The following is a 22573-nucleotide window of genomic DNA, read 5'->3' as shown; positions in this document are numbered from 1 at the left end:
GCAAGCTCAAAGGCCTGGGTGAGATCAGCACATTGAAGGCAAATAGTAACAACAGTTACAACAATGATAGCAGTAAAGCCTCTTTTCTCCACTTCTCTGTGTGAAAACAAGTCGCAGGGCAACTGTGAGAATACAGCTGCAATTTTATTTCATCTGCTGATTATTTTCTCAATTGATGAACTGCCTCGCCTAAAGAACTGGAAATAAACGACAGTGTTATTTTTAAAGATTACTTGATTGATTGAAGTTCCCACAGATATCCAGCATATGAGAAAATTACATAAAATGATTAACTCACTATCAAAACAGTTTCATCAGTCACCACAAGTGATGATAAAGTAACTACTAATAGTTTACCATTTGCTAAAATTTTACTTTCATTAGTGACCAAAACATTTCTGATTGTGACGGATTCACAGGAAATCCTCCGCGTCGGTCCTTCTCTTCCTCGCCCTGTGACTGAACCGATGTTTTTTCCCACATCATGCTGCTCGGTCACATTAAACATTTACCCCACTGTCAGTCTAATCTTTTCTGTCCAAGGCTGAGCTGCCTGCAACAAACACGGCGTTTGTTATACTGTACAAACAAAAATTCACACAAACACAGAAAACGAGGCCGTCTCACCATTACAAGCCTGCCAATTAACCTGCTGTGGTCAGAAATTATACACTGTTACTTGGGGTTAATATCTCAAAATTTTATCTTATTAACTCAAACTTTTGAGAAAATAACTCAAAATTGAGAAATTAGCTTGAAATTTGGGGTTAGCAAGTCAAAAGTTTAAGATAATAACCCAAAATTTTGACTTATGGATCACAAAAAAGGTATGAGCTGAACTCAAAGCAAACCCAAACACTGAACTATATAATTTTTAGCTCTAGTAAGTTATATTGTATGGATGAAAAATGGTAAACAATCTGCACTCATGTAGCCCTTTTGACCTTTGACCTTATAGGTTACACAATGTGCTTGACAATGTGTTTGCTTGTCATAAGTTGAAGCTTTCAATAATGTAAATAATCATTTCCTGGAGCTCTACTGTAAAAAAATAAATACAAATGCACTGTCACACATATACTTACGACTGGGGATGGATATTGACAAGATTCTATTGATACAGTTGCCACAAACGACTCAGCTCTCATGTCTGCTTCCTTACTGGGTCCTGATCAATTTTGGGTGCAGGGAAAAACCAGTATTGACAAATAAATCGACAAGCTTGAAGTTATATGAATCAGATGGAGACAATTAGACAATTTACAAGGGCAGCGACTCTGGCTCCAAAATCACAAAGACTTCCAGCTGTATAGACGGAGAAGGGAAAACCACCCTCGGGTTTCCTTGATATGTGATCTCAGTAAATACTCCAAAAATAATGTTCACTTTGTAAATTATGTTCCCCATCAGTGTTCAGAAAGAGGATAAAGTATGGCATGCTTCAGAGCAGGTCTATTTTCTGCCTGACAAGCTACTAATGCATGAGCATGCTGACACCTGGTTTCAGATAGCAATGAACAAGAAGCTCAGGCCAAGGCTTTAAAAATACAGGCCGCGGCCAGTGCTACCTCTCAGCCTCCTAGTAGACACACCTATCGTATCAATTTAAAAAGTCTTTATCGCATTGTTCTTAAGTTATAGCATTTCTAAGATTTTCAGAGATTTTCAGAAAATTTGACCTCTGACCTCTGACCTTGAGGTCGCGGTCACTGAGACTCATCCAGGATTTTTAGCAGATACGCCTACGGTATCAACTTGAAACTCCTACGTTGCTTTATTCCCGAGTTATGACTTTCACGAACTTGGGTGCCCACCTCACCCACTCGGCAATACCCCGTCAGCCTTTTACGGCCGAGTGGTAAAAATGAACCAGAGTGGGTGACGTCATAGTGGTTCAGTCCATCTTTAACATACAGTCTATGAGTAGCAACAAATATACCACTTACGTTCTGGATGCTTCTGGTGCCAGCAAACGCATTTTGTGTATCATGTTGCTGTGGCTGATGCACAAAGTTTCCACTTTAGTTCTCAGTAATAATCACTAATTGCCCAAATTACAACAGCAGTACAGAGCAGTGTTACAGCATTAATACAGACCAGATGATGCTTATTTGTAGCGCACGGTGCTGGAGAAGCCAACCTGTGTGCAGATACTGGTTCCTGACATGCTGAGACTTCCACTCACCTCTAAAGACTAACTCAAAGTTTACACCTGTTGCTTTCTAGCCTTTACCTGCAATGATGTCGTCCATCTGCTCCAGTGCCGCCTCGAGCATGTGACTGGCCTCTGTTTCCATGGTGATGGCAGGTAGCATCAGATCTCAGGTGTTCTGATGTTCTACAGAAGAAATAAAAAAAAATAAGTAAAGTAGTAACTTGCTGTACAACGTACTCGAGACTTTGACAGAAAAAATATATATATTTGTGCATTTCTGGAGCAGTGAGTGGTTCCCCAAACCAAAACAAAGACACCGGTGCTACACCGCTCCTAGAGACTGGGAGGTTTCCTGCATTGCAGTCTTTTTACTTACCCAGAGGTTATGCATATTCATATAGAAATACAAAAGAAGACTAAATCTGATTATTTTTGTGCTAAGAAAACAAATCTTTATTTAAAAAAAACTGGTCTGTTTCAAAGTAGTTACAGCTTTTCGCATGATTTTTCTTACATTTCACCAGTTTAAAATTGATGGATTTTTGTATTTGGCAACTAATATGAAAATAACAAATAACAAAGTTTTACAGTTTAGAGTAAAAGATCTAGCATATATATTTAATCTATGTAATATTCTGGATATTTAAAATTGAGCTGTTGTATATATTAGAGCTATTTCTTATATTTTATAACGTTGTAATATATTGAATTATTTAATTTAGTTCAGTCTGTAACTGTTCTTATTGTCTTGGAGCAACTGTAACCACATAATTTCCTTAGGGATTAAGTATTCTGATAATCTCTCGGATGGCCTGGGAACGCCTTGGTGTTTCCCTGGATAAGCTGGGCTTCTCTGCTTAGGCCGCTGCCCCCACAACCCCGCCCCGGATAAGCAGAAGAAGATGGACGGATGGTGGATTCTGATTTTAATATTACTAATAATAACGATAAATTCTGCCAGTATCGGTCAACAGGGCCAATAACAACAACAACAATAGGCCGATATATTGGTGCACCCCTAGTAAAAATTTAATTCCATCAATGGGGTTTTTTTTGTTATTTTAATTTTACAGGCATAAAACATCTGTGGTAACAATTTAACTTTGTCTGAAGGATTTCAAGTTAAAAAACAAACAAACACATTTTTACAGCTCCAGGTGATAAAAACATCCCTAACGGTGACTCACAGGACAAGAAAGAGTTACGTTCCACTAAAGCTGCAATATCCATCAGTCACCATCAGGGTCCAAAAAAATGAAGATAAATGTTTAAATGTCTAAATGTTTTTTTAATTTGATTAAAAATCTCTCTCAGGCTTTTTGCTGAGATTTGAGGTTTTCGCGTTGACACAGCGTACGTCACTGTTTTGTGTTTTGTTTTATTTTACAGACACAGATATAACCCACAAACTCACTAGTCTTTAAAAAATCCTCCCTGCATGCACAGAGGCAGCGTACATGTAACTAGGAACAACCTACAAGAACAGCCATGGCTTTCCATCCATCATCACCGCCTCCGGCTGCCCCTCCAACTCCTGACATCCTTGTTTCCTGCTTTTCCGCCCTCCCAGTTCTCCCTCCTTTCCTGGCACTCATCCCTTTTCTGTCATCTCTCCTTCAAGGCTCTCACCCTGCTGTCACGCTGTCATGCCAGCTTACAAACAAACAGACATCATCATGTTCAAATCTAAGAGGAAGGACGGTGATGTAATCTACTAACGCCGTGGGAGAATAAACCCCCCCGCAAAGCGCACTAATGCTCATCTGCATTAGCACCAACTGGCACATCATCATGACAAGTGACAATGAAAATCAGCATGAAACACACTGAATGGAATTACAGTAACATGCTGCCATTACTCTGTAAGATGCTGTCATTACTCTGACACTGTCAGAATTCCCCAAAGATTCCCCATGATGTAATGTGATGTGTGTGTGTGTGTGTGTGTGTGTGTGTGTGTGTGTGTGTGTGTGTGTGTGTGTGTGTGTGTGTGTGTGTGTGTGAGTTTGTCTGTCAGGACTGTCAAATAAAATATGAAATACGAATAAAATGAATTTTTGATTGTAAAAAACCCCCAAAAAACAGCAAAGCTGGCCGCTGTCTGTCTCTGGAGCTGTGCAGTACGCTGCAGGCGGCTACTGCTGCAGGCGGCTACTGCTCCAGGGGTTAATGGAGCCTTTAAAAGCATTTACAATATAACAATGATAACAATAATAATAATAATAATAACACAGCAGGGTAGAGTAGGTACAGAGACAAATACGAATGAATGACTTTACCTACTGTAATTAAGAGAACATAATAGGATGACTGAACATCCAAAGGTCCTTTTGTTTATTGCTTTTAGTAAATATGACTGTGCTTGTAGTATTTTGTATGGAAGCTCGTATCCGTAACTTGAAATTTGGACTTATTAACTCAAAATTTTGAGAAAAGTAACTCAAAATTTCATTGTCTTGTTACCCAGAAGGATATGGCGTAGAGGAATGAGCACTCAAAACCGGATCACAACAAGAGTATGTTTGCTGATAGTAATGCCCTGTGATTCAGCTAATAACACAAGGATTTCATCATTTGTGAAGCCGCGCTGAAAATACTCAGCAATTTGTGCATTCATGACTGGCTGTAATACTGGTAGCTTAGCTGTACCATTTGTAGCTGAGGGCTTCAGCTTCCGGGTAACAAGGACATGACGTAATTCATGCAGATTGATTGACTTGATACTGATTGGCAATGCTAACTTGAAATTTCGAGTTACTTTTCTCAAAATTTCGAGTTAATAAGTCAAAATTTTGAGAAAATAACATGAAATTTCGATTTATCTTTCTTGAAATTTTGACTGGATACTTTTTTTCTTTTTTCTTTAGTGTTGGAAACAGGCTTGCATAATTTTGCCATTCTGTGGGAATAAACTGACTTTTAAATGGTTTAAACCTGCGTGATTTTTTACAAATGACTACCCCAACATTACTTTTTGGTAACTGGACAGAACTACAGTGTGCATTTGTTGCACAGATGAAGAAGCGTGTGTTTAAATAATGCCCAGTGTTATGTTCATTATAAATGACTCCATATGAACATTGTGTAGGCCGAGGGTGATAGCACCATTCAGATACTGTGACACACTGTCTCTGTCCAGCTGCATTGTTGACCTCGACAGAACAACATCGCCTTTGTGTCCACTGTATGTGTGTGTGTGTGTGTGTGTGTGTGTGTGTGTGTGTGTGTGTGTGTGTGTGTGTGTGTGAGTTTGAAAGGGCCAGAGTGTGTGAAACTAAGGTAATCACAGTTTTACAGTGAGACTGCATGTAAAGGTGCTGATACACAGAGATTACTGTCCTCCACAGAGCTGACTATACAAAGTGTAAAGAACAAGATCCACTGCACAGAGAAGTTTCTGTGTGAGAGGGTTGAGTGGTCAGGGTGTGTCTGTGTGTCTGTGTGTGTGTGTGTGTGTGTGTGTGTGTGTATGCGTGTGAGAGCCTCTGAGTTTGCGTGAGTGGATAGATTGCTCTTGCTAAAGAGATGTGTCACACTGAAACTGCTTCACACACTAACTGAAAAGCTCATTAATATATTTTCACTTTCATCATAACTTTTCACTGCTTTCTTAAAGCACCTTAACTAAGATGACAATTTTCAAACTTACTTTGCAGAAAGAAGCTATTAAAAAGGGAAAGTACATACTGGAGAGCTTATTTAAGATGTTTGATATCCCATCAGTCGCCTGTTACAGTCAAACAATCAAAGAGCAATTAGGTAGTGTCTGTGAACATGACAGGCTTGCTCATTCATGGACGTGAGAAAACAGACACGCCTTTTCCCACGATCGTAGATGCACTCCAGAAAAACATGTTTGTCAAACGTGGAGATAAATGTGACCTGTTTCCTACAGCTACACCCTCCTCAGTGTTGACAGCTCTCTCACCTGAGTCAAAAGGAAAGCGGATACTCGCCCAAATTTAATCCGGTCTCTAACCTCATGTGCTGACAGGACACATCCGAAACTTCATGTCTACAGCTAAAAATACACATTTTTTTAAAACTACTTTTACATCTTGTGGAGTACCAGTTTCATGAGTAAGATGAGACCAACACATCTCATTACTCAGACCATTACAACCTGTCCTCTTAGCAAGTAGGGGCCTGTGCTATGATGCAGGATTTGGGACTTAGTGAGGGTTAACGCTGGGTTTTCAGCGACTCACATCCTACTGAGGTATCTCGTTATGTTAACTTATAGTGCAGAACTAACAGGCTTCACTTAAGTTATGTTCAAGATAAGAGATGAACATTTATAAAATCAAAGCCTACTGACCAATCGATTAGACAGAAAGTAGGGCTGACACTCCTGGAAGTTGTTTTGGACCTTTGTGTGCAGACAGACAGAAGGTTTATGGTTCTTACACATCCGGTCAGTGGTAATTTTCTATTGGGATAAGAAAGCATGTCACTTTTATTCAGTTTACTGAAACTTTATGGAAAGATTAACGTTGTATCGCTTTTAGTATGTCTTACATGCTTAACTTTTAATTTTATAGTCTATACTGCTGGAAGTACCCTTGTCCGTGCTCTCAGCTGGTCATGTGATGCCAATACTGCCTCTTTTGTGAATGTGCTCACAGTTAGATTTGGAAATCCTGGGTTATACTGAAGAGTTGATAACCACCTCCTTTTGACCGCCTAGCCTGATTTCTGATGTGAGGGAAAGATAAGGAAAAGTGGGTAAACTTGATTTGTAGCCACTGCTCCAGTTTCACCAGGTTTCCATGTTGACAAAACAGCTTATGAACAACAATGCACGACTGGTCAGCACCTCTCTGCATAGCCACCTCTTGCATTCACACCATTTAGACATACCTACTGCCCCGCAGCCTGCTGCGAGTGGGGATAAACTGCAACTAAAAATCCTCAAATCCAGCACCCTGCAATCCAAGCACATTTGTCTCAGAAGGTGACTCCATATGGTTGCTCCAGGTTTGAGAACCAAACACTTCCCATTTCAGACTGAAAAAAAAAATCCAAAGTGCTTTGATTTAAAAACCCTTCAAAAAAATAAAACAGAATCTTCTGGCGCAGGACGAGACTCGGGTGTTGAAATTGTTGACTCGGCCAACGAGGGCTTCAAAACAAGGCTTGCATTTGATCCACGAGTGTGCCATGTGATTATAATCAAACATCTGCCTGTATGAACTCATATCAAGAGATCTGTTCCATTCACTTTATTGAAAACAAAGGAGTTTGTCTACTGTTATATGCCATTGCACCCGCTCCCCCCTCGTCACCTTCATGCTCTGTGCAACTGAACAACACAGCAAAGCTTGTATGAAAGAGACACTGCATATGAAAGTCAGGAGGTAAAGACTGTGAAGATAAACAGAAAGGGCCGTTAGATTAGTACGTCTATGTTTGTTCATGTGTTCAACCATATATCCAGAGTACAGCAAGCAAATAAATCAACTGTCGTTTACTAGGGCTGTGCGATATGACCAAAATCTCATATCCCGATATTAAGACATCTATCGTCGATATAACGATATAAATTACAAAAATGTAACATTTCCTGTAAATTCTGTGAATCTCGGGCATCTCGACTTGCGTGAAGTGTTTCCAGCTGGGCGTCGTGTACCTGGAGTCGAGTGTTTTAACTGATGCATGAAACATACATTTTTAGACGTAAGTTGTAACGGCCGCCGTTTTCTTTGTGAGTATTTATTACACAGCGTGCTGCGAAGAAAAGTCTGTTCTAACGTTTGAGTCTAAGGTTTATTTTTTAGCACCTGGCGGCTCTTTTTTGCTTCTCATCCGTTAATACTCTGCATCTTTCACGTGACTCGTTTTATTTTGAAAAGCCTCAACAGGATCTTGAGCTTTATTGTGAAAGGTTTATGTGGAAAATAAACAAGCGGACACGCCGTGGTTTTACTGTCGTTGTTGCTAACGACAACGCATAAAAAACAAGCGCTTGTCCGTCCGTAGTGTGGTTATATTAAATATAAGAGAAAGAGAAAACTTTAAGAAATTAATATAGCCACTACAGTGACCATCAAAATGATGAAAAAATATTGCCGTAAACAGTTTATTTTGCGACACCACGAAACAAACGATAGCGTAAAATGAAACGATAGACGTTTTTCTATCGTCATCCGATATATATCGTTATATCGAACAGCCCTATCGTTTACAAGAATAAAGTAAAAGCAAACAGAGAAAGCGCACAGAGGAAAATATCAAAACAAAGTAATTATGAGGAAAATAGGATGAAGTCCAGCATCAAACAAAGAAGCAAAAGAACAAAAACATCTAATGGTGTAACTCTGTGTTGGTTGGCCGAATGTTTCTGTCTTTGGCGAGAAATCAAAAAAAGCAAAGTCAGCAGAGAAAACTCAGACTAGCTGTTACTCAAATATGAGGTTAACAGAAAATGAAATCTTATCAGACCTGGTCCAAACTGTCATGGGAGTATGTTGCAAAGACAAGAACACAAGCAAAAATAAGACACAGACGAGTTTTATTAACTAAAGCAAAAGTGGCACTAAAAACTTTACCTGACAGTGGAAATGGCCATTTAAATGGAATGACCTTTCTTTTTCCACACTACAGCAAATCTCAAAAGGCCTCATTAACTATATGTGTGCTGAAATGTCTGAGCACAGAAAAAATGCACAAGCAAAGTTTAGATCATACAGGTTTGTTCCCACCATGCGTGTCCCACCACAGTCTCTGACTCGCCTGAGGAAATGAGCTTTATGGAAATGAGTTTTTTAGTCTGCAGACGTGTTAAATCCATGTATAAAGTCAGGCATCGACTCCCTTTTGGAGCCAGACTCAAGTGGCCATTAGAGGAACTGCAGTTTTTGACACTTAAAGCTGCAGTACTTGATTTTCTGCCACAAGGGGGCAGCAGAGCCAGCTGTAACCAACAGTTACCTAATATAATAACAATTAGCGTTTGTAGCATTTTTTCGGTCTCAGCATCTGACTCAGTAGTTGCCTATGTAGTCATTACATGCTACACTACATGATCCAACCCTGGGCTCCTGTCATCCCCCATCACTCTGCCAACTGTCAACAGCCAATACCACTGCTGCTGGGAAAGAGGGGGCACAGTGTTAATGATGAAATCCACCCTCCATAATGCAGACTGTATGATTCACACACAAAAACACAACAGGAGGAAGTTTATTTTCCACTTCCAGCATGACGAGAAAGAAAGTACTTCACGTACAACCTACTGTAGTTAGCGAACAGCAATGCAATGGCTCACAGTAGGAATTCTTAACATCTGCTTGCTTCTTCTTTCATTCTACTTTAGGGCTCTAGTGCTGCTTACTCATTAAATTTTTATATCTAAAATATGTCTCTCTGTGTGGGGAGGACACAGTCAAGGCAGACTTAATGCATTCATTAGATAACAAACTTGGCTTTGTTTATAAGCTAGTGCGACTCACTCTGACCATCATCGATCGACCCATCCGCAGCGTGAATTAAAAACCTTGATTTCCAACTTACACAAATGATTGATACTTTCTTAATCCAACTGAAAACTCAAAGTGACTACCTTTTACTACCAGCCTCATTCAATTAATCACGCACATTCATTCAAGTGCTTTTTTTTCTATTTCTAAGTAAATTTTACAAACATTCTTTGATTTAGAGTGATTATAAGTGACCATTTTCGCTTTATATTTACCTTACTTATTCATTTGATCCATTGTAAACACAAAAAGACTAATTAACATAAGTTTAAAGTCCACTGATAATATCTACTAAGACACAGACACACATACTTTTGTGGAAACTTACTGGTAAAAAATACAAATGCAAATATCTGACACATTCAGGTCCTGGCAGGACATGGGGTAAAGTTCAGTCCCAAGCAAAGACTACCAACCTTATCAAGAGTTCATGTGTGAAAATGGCTTTAGTGACTAAAAACACCAACCTATGTTTTAAGCACATTAAGGCATCAGAAAATAATCTGTGAAATGTGTTAATTTGTGAACTGGTGTGCTAAAACACCAGATCATTACTTCAAAACTGCTGACAGATACAGCTAAACAGCCATAGGGCTAACTGGACAAACCAATCAGCGGTTGTCTTTGTTTTTATTGCATGTTTTGTCCATATTAAAAAAACTGAGAAGATAAACTATTGGGCAAATGCTAGCTTTGAAGCAAGACATGAACACTTCCACTATAACTGTACTGATTTCCATCGTAGTCAAGATTCCCATATACTTAATGTAGAGGAAAGTGCTCTTGGACAAAACTGAACTCCTACACTGTGGCTTCTGAGATAGCTTTAAATTGCTCTCCAGCACCTCAGCCTCTATGGCCCTATGGTTGAGTTTCTGCTTTGTCAAAACAGCAAGAAGTCTAACTTTCTTTCTTTTTTTTAAGGAAGATTATGTCTCTGTAAGTGGGCTATTTTCTCCTCAGGCTCTCCACCAGCGTCACACACAGACACATACAGAGAGAAAAGCTATAAAAAGTATCTTCTCAGAGCTAAGTCTGTGGGCTTGAACACGGGTTAGATTATCTTTTCTAGTGTGTGACTGTGGGTGTGATCCGTGAACCGTGGCTGATGCGTTGCTGCTGGGTGGCCAAGAATATATAGTTTAATGTGACTCGCAGCGCCGCACTGCTCCGTGTTGAACTGCTCAGCTCTTTTTTGTCCTATTTAGTTCTGCTGAAGTGCTTTTGATTCAAGTTGGTTCTGCTTCGCTCAGGTCTCTCAGTGAAACGTGGCTCTGTTTTCAGCTCTCTGTGGATCATCTGATTCTTTTTTCCTGCAACTATGCTCTGTGTTATACTCCAACAGTCCAGTTGACTTCTGCTCTCATTTCTACTCTAATCTATTTTGTCCTCAGAGTGAGGGTAATGAACCATAACACAAAACAACACATGACTTCCAGTCAATGATAATCATGAGGGCAGCAAACAGCAATGGGAATATCCAAACATCACTTCAAATCTGTTTCCAGTCTGTTTTTCATAAGCTTCATGTTATTTACATGAAGTGAGGACAATCTATGCAAGTCATAAAAGGTAAATAAAAAGGTAGGTAAACTGGAGCTGTAACGAATTTGTATTTGTTAACTAGGCTTTTTTTACACTGTCACAACAAATTCATTGTGACCATCATGCTGTTATTACTGTGTACAGGCAGACTGACCTGGTGTCTTCTAATGAAATGTGTCCTTTTTCTCTTTAGAGGACATCGCCTAGATCTGTGAGAGGCTGTTTTATAACTGTAGAGCTGATTTTTCCCTTACTAGGCACTGCTACTCACAGTAGGATAGACATGTGTATTTTCCATTTAGAAAAAACACATCAACAACATGGATTTTCCTACATTTCATTTTTGAACTGTTCCAAATCTTTCCCAATCCAGTGCGTGAATAATAACTCCATGCCTGAGCTGCCACTGACAAGAGTCACAGGAAGAGTAAATGAGTCAGAGGAGTCATATCATATCAAATGTTTTCCAGAGATATGGATTCTATTCATGGCACTGTTTTTGACACTACTTGAGCGCTTCTCCTTGTGTTGCACACAGGCTTTCCTAAATTAATTTTTAAGTTTCTCCGCTGCAAACATTAAATTTGCTAAGTAGTATTAGAGAGCAGTTAACACCAGTCGTCCTTGTTCCAATATGTAGTCTGTGAATAGTGCAAACAATCCAGCTTTCAAAATGCTGCTGGGTCTGGTTAGAGCGAAGCGGATTTTCCGAGCAGAGGAAGAACTACCATTGCAGCTGCAGTTCAATATGGCAGAGTGAGGATCAGAAACTCACTGAGAACCAAGAGCTTTCGTTATCCATCAACAAGCTTCTGGCATAATTCTGGCTGGCTGGATTTCATCACTCGTCTTGGCAGAATTAGTAGAGTTCATTTAAATGGGGTGGTTTCCTGGCATGATAGTCCACAAATTGTGAATAGGACTGACAGTTGGTAAAATGTTCTTTGGTTTGAAAGCCTCACCTTTACTCCACCAAACACACCTGTTGTCATTATGGCCAAACTGCTCAGTCTTTGTTTTGTTTCACTATAAAAATCTTCTTCCGCTTATCCAGACCCGGATCGCGGGTGCAGCAGCCTAAGCATGGACGCTCAGACCTCCCTCTCCTCAGACACCTACTGTCGTTCAGTCCATGGCGAGATAAAACTTGCTTCACTGTCGACAGTGACACTGGTGTTCCAGCAGCTTCCAGGTCATGGCAGGCTTGATTCCTGTTGGTTCCTGGGTTGTTCCTCAAAATCCTAACCAATTTTCTTTCATGTCGGGGGGCAGTTTGGGCCTTCTTTGAGACTTTGGCAAAGTAAGATGAATAACAGATGAATAGACGATCTTGGAAATCTCAGCTGAGACCTTCCTAACTTTTGTAAATCTACAACTCTCCTATTCAGATCTTCACTGAGTTCCTTGGACTTTCCCCATTTTCTGAGTATTGGTCAGTCCAATGAGTGCTTTTTGACAACACTCTCTTTGGTGGCTTTTTATGTCAGCAAAGAGAAACTACCAGCTGTTGTCAACCATCATCCTTAAAGAGAAGTTTATATGTCAAGCGTATGTCAAGTTCAAAGACACTGTAGAACAATTAGCACCATTAAATATATCAGTTTATTTGAGCATGTATTTATGCTTTTGAGCCTGTGTGGATTAGAGAAAATCTAAAATAAATTCAAACTTGTTCACCCAACTCTTGTTTTTTTTAATTCATTAAAGATGCATCCATGTGTAACAGTTCAAAGAAATAATTTCAAGACCAAAACTACCATGACATTCATGCCTATGATGAGTGCATGTTGACTCCAAGTTCTGACAACTGTGTTATAATAAAACGGTCAGAGTATATAATGCAGTAATATAATGTTAATGCTGATAGATAACAGTAAACCTTTACGATAAAATAGTTTATTTAGATGTCTAATTTCAAAAAGCCTGATTAGTCATTTGACATTTTTGGAATACCAACATAAAAAAATAATTTCCTCCAAGATGAATAAGCCTATCTACTCAAAGTAGGTTGTACTATCTACTTTGACTGTACTTTGACAAGTTAAACTTGTAGCAGCAGCCTCAAGGAGAGTTTACAGGCCCCTCTTGTGTCAGTATACACATACCAGGAAGGTGTCGAGTACTTCCACATTCTTGTAATGTCAGTTGCAGAGCTGCCTGACTGTAGTAATTGTCAGTGTAACAACTTGCCCGAGGGGACCAACGGCTAAGATCAAAAGATTAAAGCTGTGAAAGAACTGTGTGCCTTTTTTGTGCTGACAGTTTAGAAGACTCAGACTTCAGTCTATCCTAAATGCACAGTTTCAGACTGTTTTTCTTCTCTTTCCTTTGTATGATGTCATCCTATATAGAGGTGACATCACCGATATTGTCATCCTGGGCATTCAGCTTCAGCTTTGACCACAAAAGCTTCATCCACCTGTTGAAAGGTTTTCTTGATGAGGGGCAGACAATCAGAACAAAGTTGTCTTGATGCATGCTAGTTTCAGTCAAATGTCCTTCTTCAGCTGAGACTAAAATAGTCATTTGGATGAGTGACGAAATGTTTCTCCCACTGAAACGTCCAGATGAGCAGAATCAACCTTTTGGGGCAGAACAAAGTTGGCTTAAATGGAGACGAGTTAAAATGCTTTGTTGTTTCAGAGGATAAACTGAGGGCTAAACTAAGATAAAGAAAGGCTATTTTTGAACTGTAAGTTAGATAAAGTAAAAAATATGACTCCCAAGAAACCACTAAAACAAGATAAGATTCTGTCGTATGAGCCACTAACAAAGACAAGCTCCAAAAATGCTGCATTTGAGAAAACAAATAATTCTCCGTTTTGACAGAATTCAGGAACTATGGTTTAACGAACTGAAAACAATCAGAAGAAGCATCTAAAAAGCCCAAATGTTGAAGTTCATACCTCTGACTGGCTCACGGCAAATGGATCTAGACTCTTTTACCTGAAACTTATGCATTTCTGTCATAATTACACAAAGTATACAATAAAAAAATTTTTTTAGATAAAATAATCTTCTCACTTAGCAAACGCTCAATTCCACCATGGGCCATTTAGCGCACAAACTGTTGGCTCTCTTTGATAAAATGCAACTGGGATCATAACAATCAACACACCATGAAGTAATGAGGCCAGATTATCACTCATACTATAATTTAACCAAATGCACATGAAGACAAGACAAAGTACAAAGAGACAGTAGAAAAGAGATTTTACCCACAAGGCAGAGCTTCCTCAACAAATGCAAACAGCAGAGCTGATAGGAGCTGACAATGAGCGGCACTTAGCCTCTGGACTGTCATCACAGCTTATTACTAATCATCAGAAGAGGCTGGTAGAAGTACAGACACACACAAATGGGTAGCATGTAAGTGAAACACATTCATTGTCACAGTAATTTCTCAGCCCGCTAGTCATTCAATCATCTCCAGAGGAGCTCCGGAGAGTCTCTGCTAAAGAAATTGTTTTGACATGTAATTCAGTGCAGATTGCAGCCTTTGCTTTACAAATGATTCTCAGAGACAGAGCGGCACTGAAGGCAGAAGCAAAACAGCAAATTAATGAAAACAATATGGGAGGATTTATACTTACTGGCTTTACTGCACTTCAAACACTACATACTGTAAGTAGCAGCAGCAGATGACAACATACAGTCAGGAGGGCATTACCTTAGGGTAAGACAAACTACTTTTTACATGTCCAGAGAATTCAACGGTCTGAAAACATAATGCAAAGACTGAAAAAGTAACGCAATGAAATACAATGTAGGAAGTCCAGACTGTGTAAAACAGGCGTGTCAAACATGTGGCCCAGGGGCCAGAACAGGCCTGTTGAGCGGTTCAATGTGGACCACAGGATGGCTGTGCAAAAGGAAGAAACTGCAGAGAAGGAAGGCACAAATCTTACTTTCTTTTGTCCTTCAGAAGGGATGAAGTGAGCAGTATAATCAGATCTGTGATTATCTGTGTTGTCTTTAATGCTGTATGTTTGTATATTTATTTGTTTTTCTGTATTTTCTTATTATAGTGCGGACTTTGATGTTATAATTTTATGTCTTTCCTGTCTGGATTGTTATTCGTTGTCTGACAGTTTGTTAATTTTCTTATTTATTGTTTTTATATCTGGGACTACAAACAATATGGTCATCATTAGGCACTATCCGTTTTAAATAAATAAATTTAAATTCCATCCATCTTCTTCCGCTTATCCGGGGCTGGGTCACGGGGGCAGCAGCCTAAGCAGAGAAGCCCAGACCTCCCTCTCCCCAGCCACCTCCTCCAGCTTGTCCGGGGGAACACCGAGGTGTTCCCAGGCCAGCCGAAAGATATAATCTTTCCAGCGTGTCCTTGGTCTGTCCCAGGGCCTCCTCCCGGTGGGACATGCCCAGAACACCTCCCCCAGGAGGCATCCTTGTCAGATGCCCGAACCACCTCAACTGGCTCCTTTCGATGTGGAGGAGCAGCTGCTCTACTCTGAGCCCCTCCCAGATGGCTGATCCGTGATCTCATTCTTTCAGTCATTACCCACAGCTCGTGAACATAGGTGAGGGTAAGGGACGTAGATCGACTGGTGAATTGAGAGCTTCGCTTTTACACTCAGCTCTCTCTTCACTACGACAGACCGGTACAGCGTCCGCATCACTGCAGCAGAACTGCAGAACAAGACCCAGAGATATTTAAACTCCTCCACTTGAGGCAGGAACTCGTCCCTGACCCGAAGTGGGCACACCACTTCATTTTCAAATTCAAATGTGAAAAAATGTAACTAAAACTAGAGTATTTTCTTTTCTTACTGGATCTTAGCCTGTTATGTCGTTTTCATAAAATCAGTAAAATAAAGAGGAGTATTCTAAGCTTATTAAGCAAAAGTCTTAGCAGCCTGGCCCTTTGACATGCCTGCTGTTTGCCTAGGATATATTTTACTGCTCTGGAAAACTGCCACAGTGACAATAATCTAATATTCCTCTACAACAATTAAGAATTTAACAGTGGAAATATGATGTTGCTGTGCGGAACGTGACGCAAAGAATTCATGTTTTTGAATATGGCACCTTCCCACTTTCTCAAAGGTGTAATATGCAGAACACTACAGTGGATTATGTGGTGTGACAGTGGCATGCAATCGCTCTGGATACTAAGCTTTCTTCATTTGTAGGGCACATGGACATTGTAGTGACCGGCATTCACATCACCATAGCCAGACACTGCTTCACCATAGAAGTCTTTCACACACGGCCTGCGTGAACTCTGCTGGAGAAACTACAAAACCTCTGCCTGCTGTGGGGCCGGAAAACAGGAGGTCGGGAGGGATGTGGGAGGAAGCTTAACCCTCGCTGGGCAGCGCTCCCGTTAACCCTATACTCCAGTGGTCGTTTTCCAACAGCTTCATCCATCACTGGGTTACTGCTTCATTTACTGACTTTGATGATAAATGAGAAACTCATTTATCACCATATTTTTACATTTGTCCCTTTGGGGGTTGCCACAGCCTAGCATCCTCCCTAGCGTCCTCCACACCAACACCAGCCCTATGAAAGGCCTCCTTCACAGCATCCAAGAATCTTCTCTGGGGTCTTCCTCTTTTCCTCCAGCCTGGCACCTCCATCTTTCATCCAATATATCCACTATCCCTCCTCTGCACATGTCCAAACCATCTCAGTATTTGTTTTCATATCAGTGCAAAGCTGGGTTCACCCATCACTACACTTTTGATTCTAATACAAAGGGATATTTTACAGAGGAGCGCGAAGAGCTGAGAAGAACGCTGCTTGGATAGTTTGCTTTCTAATTTGCCTAACAAGAACAGAAGGTCGGGAACATTATTCCAGCATGTTCACATATGCACAGCCTCTGGGCAAGACATTTGGATGTGCATACATTACAAATGCAAATGATGGAATTTCCTTAAAAACATGTTTACAGTTACATAAGTGCATCAGGTTATTGTACCTTCACTGACCTAATGCTAGCCTTCTACTCAGAGATAAAAAAACATTGGAGAAATGCACTTCTCCAAACTAGAAGACAGCAGAGGTCCCAATCTCAGCTTCCTGCCAAACATTTTTTAAAAAGCCATCAAAGCTGCTGCAAAATGGGAACGAGTAAGTCAGAAATTCCAGCGTCACCAAAACCTTCGCAAGAGACAATTACTGTGATGGGCTTGTGCAAACAGGAAGAGCTAGAATGCATGTGAACCTGCACAGTTAAACATTAACACTTAGACAAAAGAGACACACACACACAGACAGACACACACGCAGAGGTGGTGGTGGGAGGGGGTTACCGTTCCTCCTCATTTGACTTAGCCTGTTTAGATTAGTGTCACCAGCTAGAGGCCAGACCTAACCCCCCAGGCCCTGCTGTCACAGAGGGTAAATACAACTGTGTGTGTGCGCGTGGAGCAGAGCCAACAAGAAACACCAGATTCTTTACCAATTAACATCAACGCGACAGCACCACTGACATTTAAGACCAGGACGCTCCCTGTTCTGTCCTTTAGTTCTCCCTTCTTTCTCTCTCTATGTCTCCGTGTCTTTCTTCCAACTCTGCTTTTTGTATTCAAACATTTGTATTTCTTTCCGCTGCAACTGTTACAGAAATTTTGCATGAAAATCCTAAGTATCAGCTTCTGGGACTGAAAGATTGAACAAATCCAAGTGCAAAAAAGCTGCAGTTCCTCTACTGGCCACTGAAGGTTGTTTCCAAAAGCAAGTAAATCCCTGTAGACTCCCATGTTAAAATGCTCAGCTTTGCAGCAGAAAAGCAAAAGTCACAATTTAATTATCAAAATTTTGATTGCCGAAGATTTTCTACAAAGCAGCCACAGTTTAAATAGACAGAATATAGAAAATAACACCCCCACCCCCTAAAAAAATGGTAAGGCACTTCTCCAGAATCAGACTTTTGGTTTTACTTTAAAACGTATCACTTGATCATCACACTGATAAAGCTGTAAGGAAACAACAGCTAAATTCCAGGTGGGCCAGCTGATTGCTCAGTTACTTCATATAGTTCCTGTCTAGCCTGTTCCTCTCGTCGTGTAACTCGATGCAAAGTTTCAGTCAGCATTACTTCCAATGGACAAAGCCTCTGTTTGGGAGTTTGCTTTTTATAATCTGTGATTTGAATCTGCAACTCCAGCAGCTTTTGCTGAAAGAAAATGGAACAGATGTTGTTCTTTTGGTTCTTTGGCCCAAAAGTCTTAAGAATGTCTCAACCTTTTCCTCTACATTAGAAAATATGAACTTCCACTTCCCCTGCCGGTGGTGGACGCCCTCAGACATCGGTGCGTTGGTGGTTCTCTGTGTCCGGGGGTGGGCGCCCAGGTACACACCGGCTCACTCCTTGGCGGCTGCTTATCGGGGCCTAGAGCCTGGGGCTCGCTCGGGCCACTGGAGGCGGGTGCCTCGGCCTCTCGGCCCGGGCTCGGTCACTCAGGCACAGCTGGCTGCCGGCGGAGCTCACGGGCACGTCACTGCAACCCCCCCGGCTTCTGCTCCATGGCTGCTGAGTGACCCCTCATCTGGGACTCTCCTCAGCTCTTTCTGGGATAGTGACGCGGCTGCCCCTCTGTTGGTCTTCCTTGGTCTCTTGTGTTCTGGGGGCCTCTGGATGTCTGGAGTTTGATCTCCTCCATACCTGCTTCATGCCCTGGAGGACGGGCGGTGGCCCCCACACCCTCTAGCAGATCATTACATGAAGGAACCTTTTAAAAACAAGCGCGTTCATGCTCACAGGTGTACACACAGGTGATCACACACAAACTACACCCTTTTTGGCTCCTACCTCAAAGCACACTGTACGCTGTCAATCTTACGTGCTGCACAATAATGTCTAACATTTAGTATTTACTGTCATATTCCCATAGATCATTGTGATGTTGTTTATTACTCTCGTTTTCTTCTGCTTGCTTTCTTTTCTTTCTCAACAGGTGATCCAGATGATCGATATATGTATTTTTTGTCTGCTTATTTTGTTGGTTTTGGGTTTTGCCCTTTTTCCCCGTCCCTCTTCCCCGCTGTTTTTTCTTTCCCTCTTTCTTTCTCCCCTTTCTTTCCCCCAGTTAAGTCTGTCCCGTATTCAGCAAGTGAAAATAAAATAAACAATAAAAGGTGAATCAAATGGACCATTACGGCAAGGCTGGGATGGTCAATTTGGTAAAGTAAATCCGTTGGGCATCTTTCTTCGCCTTTAGACAATAATTCTGATGGCAAAAGAACCAAACGGGACAGGTTAAAAAAAAAAAAAAAAAAAAAGAAAATATGAAAAGAAAATCATAAAAGCAACATGTGAGGTCATCTTTACAGAAGAAAGCAGGAATTAGCAAAGACACATAAACTGTTTTGGGCTTAAGAAACAAGCTATGTATTTATGTGTATGGACAAAATATTTTTATAATGAAGGCTTAATTTGTCTGTTTTTTTTCCACTACTCATTTATTCCACTGCTGGCAAGTAATTTTGCTGGATGACCTGGGAATCAGAGCCGACTGGTATTATATTAATCAGTCACAAGAGAAAGTGGCAAAGCAACATTCAAAGACTGTTTTTGGAACTTGGTTATACAATAACTAGTGTTGAGGCTGGCAAAGCACCATGGCTAGCAGCCTAACCACAAACTGGGTTAGCAGCGGTGTCTCAGAGTCCTAGGCTAGCTGCTAGCCTAGGACTCTGAGTCATCAGTTCTCTAAGTTTGTTAGCTTATATAGTGTATTCAGCAGAACTGTTTTCTATAATAGAAACTCATCTAGTGTTCATCTGCATGCCTCCTTTTTCAGGCTGTTAACATGAGCAACAAACAGAAGTTTGGGCAGCGGACCTGTGGGTGGTTGGAAGTTGGGTCACATGAGGTTATTTAAATTACCATGAAAATTATTTTTTATCCAAAGCGTCCAAAACCCGTAAAGAGAACACATGTGATATAAAATTTTGTTTTATTCTTCTTTTATTGGGTCAATTTATTGCTCAAAAGCATTTTCTTTGTCTTGATTGTTGGCAGAGAGTTAGTGGGTCATTGGTGGTAGAGAAATGGAGCAGTGGTTATCAGGAATCGCACTTGTGGAATTTTGAGAATCTCATGTGTTAATTACAGATGTAATTAAAGGTTTGGGTGAGCCACAGAAGATTCCAAAGTGGACCACGGCATGCTCAAGTTTGGGAATTCCTGACCTACTGTATATAAAGTATGCTGGTTTGGTGAAAACTATCACAATTATTCAGGTGACAAGTGGATGAGTGGAAACAGACAATTAAACTGAAGTTTAATGGAAGACAGAAAGAATAATATTAATTACGATAATAATAAGCACATCCTCTTTAAGTTATATGTTGAAAATCATCTGGTCCCTATCAGCTCTTAAAATTAGGCTCTGTGTTTCGTTCCTTTGTCTCCTCAGTCCGTCTCGTCTTCATGTATGTTTCTCTCCGGTCCCTGTGTCAGGCCCATGCACCTTAGTCTCGGTGTCAGTGTTTGTACTTCCTGTTTTATTTTGATAGTCTTCTGTTTCATGTGTATTCCCGTCAGTCAGATTAGTGTAAGCTGTGTTCCCACCTGTGGCCTCTTCCCTCGTTATCCTCCTTATGTATATGTTGTCTGCATTTCTCTCTGTTTGCTGTCATGTTTTCCCTCTTAGTATGTTTTCCTTATTGTGGCAAAGGTTTTAGTTTCTTAGTGTTGTTATTTTGTACTTTAGTTTAATTTTTAAAAAAACGCCTATTAGTTTATTGTCTGTGTTTCGAGTCCTGCGTTTGGGTCCTACCTTTGTCAGCCACACAGCCACTAAGACATATAAGGCTGTTTGCAAACAATTTGAAGTTCATGATTCTGCAATGAGAAAGATTATGCACTAGTTGAAAACATTCAAGACAGCTGCCAATCTGACCAGGAGGGGACATTCCCAAAGAAATCCCTCCAAGGGCTACTTCTCAGAATCTACAGGCCTCAGTTAGCATGTTAAATGTTAAAGTTCATGACAGTAAAAGTAGAGAAAGACTCTACAGGTATGGCTTGTTTGGAAGGGTTACCAGGAGAAACTCTCTGTTCAGCACAGTTTAAGTGTGCAAAGTTTCATCTGAACAAACCGGAAAACTTCCGAAACAACGTCCTTTGGACAGACAAGACCAAAGTGGAAGTGTTTGGCGATAACACACAGCATCACATTTATCAAAAAGCAAACATGGCATATCAGCAGAAACGCCTCATACAAGCTCAGCATGGGGATGAAGGGGTGATGATTTGGAGCCACAGGACCTGGGCACTTTTCAGCCACTGAGTTGACCGTGAATCCATCTGTATATCAAAGTCTTCTACAGTCAAATGTGAGAGTATCTGTCTGACAGATAAAATCTGTCCCCAAACTGGGTCATGCAGGACAATGATCCCAAGCCCAGCTGCACATCTCCAACAGAATGGCTGAAAAAGAAAAGAATCAGGCTGTTGCAATGGCCCAGTCAAAGTCCAGACCTCAACCTGACTGGCTGTGTGCAAATGAACACCTGAAAACCTGAATGAACTAAGGCAATATAAAGAATAGCCAAAATTCCTCCACAACAATATGAAAGACTGATAAACACAGAAAACTATTTCTTCATGTTATTGCTGCAAAAACCAGAACTCCAGGCTACTGAATCATGGGGTACACTTAGCTATTCAAACTCTGCTTCTTTATTTGGGATTGGTTTTAATAAAATAAAACATGATGTGTAATATTTTACATATTTTAGTTCATCTGAGGTCTTTTAAATTAATTTTCTGATAAGTATTAGGTAATTCTATGTGGATGTTCTCCCTGTGTCTGTGTTCTCTCCAGGTACTCCAGCTTTCTCCCACAATCTAAAGACATGCAGTTAGTGGGGTTAGGTTAATTGGTGATTTTAAATTGGTTGGCTGTCTGTCTCTCTGTTTAGCCCTGCGACAGATTGGTAACCTGTCCTGGATGTACCCCGTCTTTCGCCCTGTGGCAACTGGGAAAAGCTCCAGCCTCCCCGTGCCCTGAATTACATAAGTGGAAGCTGAAGGAAGAATGGATGTTCATCCTGATATGTAAAACCTCAGAAATGACAGAGGGCGTTATTGCTGTTGTTTTTTTACAGTGACTGTATAAACTCTGGTTTGGTAAAACTGTGACACCCTTACTGCTCACACAACACTGCCTTTATATTTTTCTCAGCGTAGGCATGTAATCAGCTAGTTGTTTGCATTTGTAAGTTAAGCTTTGTGCAACTTACAGTGGAGTCACTGTTGTTATAATTTTCATTTAAGAGGCTATAAACCTGCCCGCACAAAGGAGAAAACATATGGTAGAAGTTTATGGGCTAACCTCACTCTTAGCATGAGGTTAAAGAAAAAAAAAATAACACTCCTACTACTACCACCCTGTGCACTCCTCATTTCTGG

At 40.6% G+C, this 22573-nt stretch overlaps 1 protein-coding gene across 3 annotated transcripts in view; it reads right to left on the bottom strand.

Annotated features, from left to right (window-relative positions):
- The window catches only part of ppfibp2b (PPFIA binding protein 2b), an 88165-nt gene that overhangs the window by 56667 nt on the left and 8925 nt on the right, over positions 1 to 22573 (bottom strand). For all 3 annotated transcript variants that reach the window (XM_031738304.2, XM_039615709.1, XM_039615711.1), the window contains exon 2: positions 2234 to 2338. In XM_031738304.2, the coding sequence (XP_031594164.2) occupies positions 2234 to 2315 (82 nt within the window). In that variant the 5' untranslated portion in view covers positions 2316 to 2338. The remainder of the gene's footprint in view (positions 1 to 2233; positions 2339 to 22573) is intronic.

Source organism: Oreochromis aureus, linkage group 7 (genome assembly GCF_013358895.1).
Source record: "Oreochromis aureus strain Israel breed Guangdong linkage group 7, ZZ_aureus, whole genome shotgun sequence".
Lineage (NCBI taxonomy): Eukaryota > Metazoa > Chordata > Actinopteri > Cichliformes > Cichlidae > Oreochromis > Oreochromis aureus.
The sequence above is the reverse complement of the archived record's forward strand: the minus strand, read 5'-3'. Positions and strand labels throughout refer to the sequence as shown.